The 8,960-nt window shown below is 43.0% G+C and overlaps 1 protein-coding gene across 1 annotated transcript; it reads right to left on the minus strand.

Annotated features, from left to right (window-relative positions):
- Nucleotides 1–250: 250 nt before the first annotated feature.
- Nucleotides 251–5,737, minus strand: RAB39B (RAB39B, member RAS oncogene family). The gene is made up of 2 exons (XM_049766710.1): nucleotides 5,261–5,737; nucleotides 251–1,782 (listed from the first exon to the last, which is right to left on the minus strand). Exons 1-2 carry the CDS (start codon nucleotides 5,473–5,475, stop codon nucleotides 1,356–1,358), a joined length of 642 nt encoding a protein of 213 aa, XP_049622667.1. The 5' UTR covers nucleotides 5,476–5,737; the 3' UTR covers nucleotides 251–1,355.
- Between the last annotated feature and the right edge of the window lie 3,223 nt (nucleotides 5,738–8,960).

The following is an 8,960-nucleotide window of genomic DNA, read 5'->3' on the forward strand; positions in this document are numbered from 1 at the left end:
GGCGAGTATTTTATCGCAGTCCCACCCACTCCCCATTGCTGATTTTAGTTTCTGTCTGCCATGTTTCAGGAAAAAGAACACTTAGAGCCTACGCAGTTCTAATGTGTTTTTAGTTGTGCAATTATCACTGGTTTAAAGTCCTATTTTTCAAGCCCTTCAAGTCCAATAACACCAGAGTGGGCATTCCCTTTGATTCATTCCCTGGTTCCCTCATGATTATAGCTGTTGTAATCAATAAGGAAACATATCCTAACATGTATAGAACATTTATTTACAGTCATATCTCTTCCAAAGTAAACAAATTAATAACAGTTCACATCTGACAGCAGGATAAGGTGATGAAACAAGGACTAGGAGTTAGGTGAGTCTCTTAGTGAAATGGGGAAGAAACTCATGGTCCTGTTACAATGATCAAGTAAGTTAACTCAAGTGCTCCTAAGGTGTTTGTAAGGACTACAGTGCTCTAATATAGGATTAGTGGGCCAGGACTTGCTTCAGGGCTCTTTGTTGGGGCAATACCTTTGCTGTTGCCTCCAGGTACCCAGAGAGGCAGATTTCTTACTTCTAGATGTGGTCACCAACGCAGCAAAACTATAAGCATGATCAAGAGGAGAAAGAGAGTATGACATTGGGATCACAGAGTTTCTGTCTTCTACTTACATGGTCACTTGCAAGGGGAAAATTTCTTTCACACAGCTGGCTATGCGATTACAAGGATATGCATTGGCATTGACTGTGATAATAACAGTGTGTAAAGAGCCTCCTTCTTCGTATGCCCTCCCTTTTGACTAGAATATGAGACTTAAAAGGATCTTAGTAAATGAGCTGGTCCACACTTCTCTTTTCACAGAGCTGTTTAGAAGCTAATTTGGTACCTTGTAACCAGCCTCCAGCATATGCATTTGGTATGGAATCTTCTTACAAATAAGTTAATCTCGCAGCTTTTTTCAGTTTTTCTAATTGTTCCTAAAATGATACTTTGTCCCTCTTTATAGATGTCTTTATGCTCGTGACATATGAATAAGCAGAAATACCAGGAATCAATTATTCTGTTTCTGGGTGTTTTTCCCTGGGGCCTACCCACCCTCCCCGAGTTGCGGTCCCTTGTCCACAAAGGGCAGACAGAGCAGCCACAGGACAGTGCCTAGCCAAGGCCAGTAATTCAGACCCTCGAGGAGTCACAGCACATGGGCTCCACCCACAGCATCCCCCCGCCCCCCCCCCCCCCCGGGGAAGGAGGCTCACTGGATATCCGAAATGGAGGTTGAGTTCCTGTTAGTCACAGAAAAGTTTTATTCATTTCAATCACTTTTAAGTTCAGGTGGGAGAGCATGTTTTGGACATCAAAGGGCTGACTAGCACAAACATCTCCTCTCTGATTTGACTACCTCTTCTGAAGAGTGAACTACATTTGGTACAAATCCACTCTTCACCCCTTCCCACCCCTCCTGGATTGTAATATCCCCCCTTTTCACCAGCTCATATATGTCTCTTGTCAGGTCTGTGAAGGCTTTCTCCACATTAATGGCATCTCGGGCTGATGTTTCAATGTACTTCATGCCATACGCAGCAGCCAGTTTCTCTGCCTCATGACGAGTCACTTGCCTTTCTGTATCCAGGTCACACTTGTGACCCACCAGAACAAACACAATTTGGTAGGGCTGAACATGTACTTTGGTTTCTTCTAACCACTCATGGACATTCTGGAAGGACCTGCGGTTGGTAATGTCAAATAAGAGAAGACCACCTACTGAGTTCCTGTAGTAGGCTCGCGTGATGGATCTAAAATACAAAAAAGAAGTCAAGAATAAAGGCCATATCCAGACTCCTGCATGTCAATGAGCTCAGCATAGTCTAGTGTCTCTGCTGAGAGTCCTTTAGTCAGTGATTTCCTAACAAAGGAATACAAATGTCATTCCATCATAATAATGAGATATACATGTTCAGTGGGTCAAAACTTTGAGATGGCAACTTCTAGAAAGAATATTTGTGGAATTAGAGGTATTTCCTCTTGATTCAGCTAGAGCTACGACTAACTTTTCAGCCACAGAATCTGAATAATTGAATGGGTTATCTGTGATGCAAAAAAAACCAATATTTTTATAAAATAAGAATGAATTTATAGCCAAGGATGTGTGTGGCTCAATGGTACAACATAAGCCTTACATCTGTGAAACATGGGAGTCAATCTCCTGTAACACACATAAATTTTGTGAGAGTTGACAGGAAATGTAAACATACAGGTCTTTGCAACATACTCAAGTTTTCCATTTTCATGTATTGTTATTATTTTAATCTAACAAGACTCTTCAGTTTCCTCAGAAAGGAGAAACATATTGACAAAATCTTTTCAAGCCATGTGAAAAAGGAAAAACCAGGCATAGTCTGAAAGGGACTGGGGCAAAATACCCATTGGCCTTTCTTTCCAATAGGTCAGAGGGACTGACTTGGGAGCCACTAACTGGGAAAAATATCTAAGTAACCAAGGCTTCCCCTTAAATGCCATAATAAACCATGTCATTTTATTTTATTTTTATTTTTTGTTTTTGGACCACACCCGCGGCGCCCAGGCTTCACTTCTGGCTCGCTGCTCAGAAATCGATCCTGGCAGGCATGGGAGACCATATGGGATGCCAGGATTCGAACCACCATTGGTCCTGGGTTGGCTGCTTGCAAGGCAAAAGCCCTACTGCTGTGCTGTATCTCCGGCCCAACCATGCCACTTTAATGCCACTGTAAAAGTTTATAATCAGTTAAAATCCAAAACATGGGGCTGGAGTGATAGTACAGTAGGTAGGGTATCTGCATTGCTCCACAACCAACCCAGGTTCGATCCCTGGCATCCCATAAGGTCCCCGAGCCAGCTAGAAGTCATTTCTGAAAGCTACTGGGTGTGGCCCCAAAACAAAAAAAACACCCCCCCTTCCCTTCCTCCCTCCCTCCCTCCCTCTCTCCCTTCCTTCCTTTGGGCCAAACCTGGCAGTGCTCAGTGCTCAGGGGTCAACTATCTCTCTGTCCCCCTTATAGCTAAGTTGATTGGAATTGCTTCGTTATTAATATACACTGTGATAATTTGAATTATATTAGAGTTTATTAAAAGATTAAGGTCTATTTGCTTCTGTGACCATTGTTTTAGACTACTATTTTTCGGAGGGGTTGGGCCACAACCAGCAATGCTTAGGGGTTACTCCTGGCTCTGCATTCAGGAATTACTCCTGACAGAGCTCAGAGGACCTTATAGGATACCAGGAATTGAAATCAAGATAGCTGAGTGGAAGCAATTGCCCTAGTTGTTGTACTGTAGTTCAGGCCCACTACTGTGCCTTTTGATCTAGATCTATTTTAAGGATTTCTGACACCTAGGGTGAAAAATAAATTTAAAAGGAGGACTAAATAGAAAACAAACATAGTTCATAGAATTTTAGTCCAAGACACATGATGACATGATCAAACCTTCAAGATGAATTTAAATCTATAGAACCAGGCAGATAAATGTTATATATGAAACATATTTCCAATATATTTGGAATTTGGAATTTCCAATATATTTGGAAAATTCATTGAGAATGCTAGAGATGTTAGAAACTTAGACATGAGCAAAGGCTTGGATTTGTGAAGTGGTTGGTTCAACAAATCAAAATATAAGCTGTATATGCCTGTCAAAACTTATATGATTACATTAATGGCTTATGACTATTTGGAAAGTAACAAAGCCCTAAGTATAAAATAAGTCTATAAAACAAAAGAACTTTCATAAATGAAAGATTTTTTTCTTGTTGGTTTTTGTGCCTCCCCCAGGTGTGCTCAGCTGTACGTATTGCTGGAGATTGACCTTGGGTCACTACCTTACCCACTGGACTACCCAGCTCCAATTTTCTTAAACTGAGTTAAAGACCAATGAAAACGAGAAAGTATTTAGCAACATATGGAACAGAAAAGAATTGATATTGCTTATTTAGAAAGAAGTTTTGTAAATAAATGTCACCCAGTAAACAAAAAGCAGCATCTATTGAAGGTCTTTTCCCACAGTCACTGAAAGAAAAAAATTCCAACAATCACTGAAAAGACACATTTCTTCATTAATGAGGAAGCAATCCCAAGTTAAAATGAACCCATTTCAGGATTATAACCACAAGATTATAGAAGGGGGAAGTTGGAGGCAACTAAATTTTTTTATCAGTAATTATGTGCTTTATGTTCCCCTCTCTGACCTACGTGGTCCAATATTTCTATGGTCAATTAGTATTCGATAAACGAATGGTCATAAACAGGGGTTACAAAGTCTTTTTGATTTAGTTCTTGCAGCTTTGCCAACTTTATCTTAAAATGCTCTCAAATTTCTCTCTCTCCCCCTCTCCTTCATACATGCTGTTTTTCTCACTGGGTGTTTCCTTATGAGTTTGGACAAACATATTCATTAGACTTCATCTTCCGTAGGTAGCATTCGCTCCTGTGTTCATACATATAATTACAAATGATACATACTACAAAGGCACAGGGAAGAGCTTTAAGAAACTTCCATGTGTTTGTATATTACTCATTATGTGCTAAGGATTAGAACAGAGCGTAGACACCTGTGTCTGAACAAGGCATCCATTTGTGTAGCACAAACGTTCCAAGTGGGAAGGAGCTATGTTTTGCTGTGAAATGAGAAGTGTGGCTCAGCTCATCTACTAAGATCCTTTTCAGTATGATATTCTAGTCAAAAGGGAGGTAATATGAAGGAGGTTCTTTGCACACAGTTTTGTTGGTGTGCCCCCGCCCTATAAAGTTCTTAAGAAGCCAGGCCCCTGTAGGGAATGTAGCCAGAGATGACTAAATGCGTGCAGGTCGCAGGGGGCATCAGTCCGGGGAACTGGGCAGTCTACAGGTAGCTAGCAAGCAGGGTTCTCCTACCCCCCACCATGGCCAGATCATGTTTTGATAGCTATTAGTTCCTTTCCCAGGCCCTGGGCGCGTTTAACGTCTGGTGAGTAGGTGCCTAAACGGACGAATTGCAGACGAATTCCCGCGAGTGTAGCCACTCAGGGGCGGGCTGGCGGAGTTGTGGTGCCAGCAATACGTCTTACTGATCGGTCTGCCAGGGAAGGCCGATTTTTTTTTGCCGGCACTAAACCTAGTCCAAAGTGGGTTCCAGGAGCATCTCCCAAGCCCTCGATCGTCCCTACGGAGCCAGGCCTCACGCCGGGCGTCCCCTTTCCCCAGGGATGCTCCGCACCCCGAGTCCCTCCCACTGCTTGGGGCCCGGCTGCGCGCCCACCTGAACCTCTCTTGACCCGCGGTATCCCAGATCTGGAGCTTGATGCGTTTGCCTGGCTCGATCTCGACCAGACGGGAGAAAAAATCCACCCCCACCGTGGGGTCCGAAACCTGGGCGAAGCGGCCCTCGGTGAAGCGGCGGATCAGACAGGACTTGCCCACCGTGGAATCCCCGATGACAATGAGCCGAAACTGGTACAGCCAGATGGCCTCCATGGCTGGGCTCGCAGGTCTCCTGGGGCCCGGGGCCTGGGCCTGGGCGGCGACGGGGCTCCCCCACCGAAGGCCTCGGAGGAGACGCGGGGGCTCGGGCTCTAGAGCGGCCGCGAGAGCATCGCTGGCCCCGGAGCCCAAGGCGAGGTAGGCCCAGGCGCCGAGCGAGCGAGCGAGCGGAGGATGGAGGCACCGCGCTCGCTCGCTCCCTCGCAGAGGTGATGAAATGGCAGCAGCATCAGCACCACGCACTGACTCATCACCGACAACCCGGTTACAGTAAAGCCCCGCGTAGACGCGACGTCCCACCCGCCGCACTCTCTGGAAGAGAAGCGCACACAGAAAGCGCCGCGAAAACCCGCGGCTCGCTCCCGTCGAATGCCTCGGCTCTCTCTGCTTCTTCGGGAACATGGTCGGCCCGTCCACTTGACGGGAGGACTGATCCTGCAGACCTGGGAACCAGGACAGCTTCTTCGTAGCTGCTTTCCTTGCCGCCGAGGTAACGACAGCTCGTTACATGAGGATACTTCCTTGCATGTGAATTTATGTCCTTGCAATGCATACATGTTTGTTGCTTGAGTATTTCAAGTTTGGGGCAAATTGTGCCATGGCCGAGAGTTTTCGCAATGAAACAATCACGGATATTTCGCTGTTTTCAACACACTTTCCTTTCACCAGAACAATCAACTCTCTTAGTAAAAACTGTCACACTCTCTTCTTTCTTTTTTTCTACATTTCTTTTTCCTTTCCTTCCGTTCTTTTTATCGTCCTTTTTCTTCTCTCCCCTTCTTTTCTCCCCTTTTCTTTCCATATTATTCTTGTATTTGGGTCACATCCATTGGTACTTGGATGTACTCCTGGCTCTTTGCTCAGTAATCACACCCGGCATGATTTGGGGATCATATGCGTTCTGTTATTAAACCTATTTTAGTCCAATGAGAAAGGGTCATACCAGGGAGTCAGAGAATATGAGTATTTTAAAATAGAATAAAGATGAACAGTAAATCTCTTAATATATACTTATATAAATATGTTTATATATTTATATTTTTTGTTTTAGGGGCCACACCCAGCAGTGCTCAAGAGTTTCCTGGCTCTGTGCTCAGAAATTACTCTCGGCAGGCTCAAAGAACCATATGGGATGCCAGCAGGGATCGATCCCAGGTCTACCGCATGCAAACCCAAAACTACCCACTGTGCTATCATTTTGGCCCAGCCTTGTAAAATATTTAACGATTTAATTCTAAATATTCCAGATATTTTTAAACATTTAGGTTTTTGGGTCACACCTAGCAGTGCTCAGGGGTTACTTCTGGCTTTGTGCTCAGAAATCGCTCCTGCCAGGTTCCAGGGACCATGAGGGATGCCAGGAATCAAACCTGGGACCATCCCGGGTAGGCCACGTGCAAGGTAAATGCCCGACAGCTGTGCTATCGCTCTGGCACCTATTCCAGATTGTTTGGAGTCAATTTCAGTAATTTGTATCTTGATGGAAATGTCTTCATTTCCTGTTATCCAATCTTTTTCTGCACACAGTTGCTGATAATACTCTTTTTATAATCCTTTTAAATTCCATAAATCAAACACATCCTTACTTTCATTTATAATTTTAGTAAGTTCAGTAATTTAATTTTTTAATCTTTTTTTCAGTTTCTCAAGTTAAGTTCTTGATTTTTAGATCTCCCTTCTTTGTGTTTTTTTATACAACAGCATAATAGACATTTAACAATTTATTACTTTGGGGCCAGAGAGATACCATGGAGGTAGGGCATTTGCCTTGCATGTAGAAGGATGGTGGTTCGAATCCCGGCATCCCATATGGTCCCCCCAAGCCTGCCAGGAGTGACTTCTGAGTGTAGAGCCAGGAGTAACCCCTGAGCGCAGCGGGTGTGACCCAAAAACCAAAAAAAAAAAAAAAAAAAAAGAACAAAAAAAAAAAAACCAACAACAATATATTAGTTTTAGGTGCACATTTGATAATTTGATATTTGTTTACAATGCACATTAATTTTCAGAGTAATTCTACTTATCACCCAGTATCTCACATAGTTAAAACATTTTTTGGGCTTGGGACCAAAGAGGTAGCTGAATGGGTTGGGGTTCATGCTCTGCATGTTTCAGATTTTATCCCCCTAGAACATTGGAAATTACTCTTTTTTAATTTTTTATTTTTGTATCTTTAAGCATCATGATTACAAACATGATTGTAGTTGGGCCTCAGTCATAGAAAGAACACCTCTCTTCATCAGTGCAAATTCCTACCACCAATGCCTCCCTTCGTCTTCTTCCCCCACCCCCTGCCTGTATTCGAGACAGGCATTCTACTTCTCTCACTCATCAACATTGTTATGGTAGTTCTTTAGTGTAGTCATTTCTCTAACTGCATTCACCACTCTTTGTGGTGAGATTCTTATAGTGAGCCACTCCCTCTGGCCCTCATCTCTGTTGTCTCAGGGCATTATTAAAATAATGTCTTTTATTTTTCTTTTCCTTCCCCCTCATTTCTCCCAGGATCTCATGTTTCATGGCATCGTCTCTCAAAGTAGTCTCTGATCACCCCCTGGACCTCTGTATTATCTGTAGTGATCTCCCCATTTTTATTTCCAAACCGGTTTATCAAGCTTCTCTCTCTCCCTCTCATTGTGAGTTTTGCTAATGATTTATCAATCTTGTTATTTTTTCAAAGAACCAATTCTTGCTTTCATTGGTCTTTCAGATTGTCCTTTGGGTTTCCACTTCATTAATCTGTGCTCCAAGCTTTGTTATTTCCTTCTGCCTACCCATTTAGGGTTCATATTGTTGATCATTTTCCAATTTATAAGCTATGTCATTAAGCTACTTATGAAAGTCTCTTCTTCCTTCCTGATGTGTGCCTGCAACTTTGATTTTGAGTCTGTGTTTGTTCTGACTATTTAGCTGTGTTTCTTGTAGGCAATAGAGTGTTGGATTCAGCTTTTTGATACATTTTGCCACTCTGTGTCTCTTAACTGGTTTATTTGGCCATTGACATTGAGAAAGATAATTGTCATGGGATTAGAGCCATCTTTGTGTAGAAGATTGGTGTGTCTTTAGGCCTGTCTTGTCTTAAAGTAGACCTTTCAGTTTATCTTTTAAGGCTGGTTTTGAGTCTGTAAAGTTTCTGAGCTGCTGTTTATCCATGAAGCTATGTATACTTCCTTCAAACCTGAAAGTGAGTCTGACTGGGTGCAGTATTCTAGGTGAAGCATTCATTTCGTTGAATTTTGTCATTATATCCCACCATTGCCTTCTGTCCTTGAGGGTTTCTTGTGACAGGTCTGCTGTAAATCTTAAAGATACTACTTTGAATGTAATTTCTCTTTTTGATCATGCTGCTTTCAGTATTGTATCCCTATCTGTGGGATTCATCATTGTGACTTGATGTGTCTTGGGTGCTTTTCTTCAGGTCTCTTTCAGCTGGTATTCTTTGGGCATGCAAGATTTGGTTGCATGCAGTCCTAAACTCTGGG

This window comes from Suncus etruscus, chromosome X (assembly GCF_024139225.1).
Source record: "Suncus etruscus isolate mSunEtr1 chromosome X, mSunEtr1.pri.cur, whole genome shotgun sequence".
Lineage (NCBI taxonomy): Eukaryota > Metazoa > Chordata > Mammalia > Eulipotyphla > Soricidae > Suncus > Suncus etruscus.

Bases quoted from the DNA above. Each gene is read 5' to 3' on its own strand.
- RAB39B (XM_049766710.1), bottom strand. From the start codon at position 5,475: ATGGAGGCCATCTGGCTGTACCAGTTTCGGCTCATTGTCATCGGGGAT. The intron at 1,783-5,260 runs GTGGGCGCGCAG...TTTGTATTTTAG, and splicing joins GCGGGTCAAGAGAGGTTCAG to ATCCATCACGCGAGCCTACT.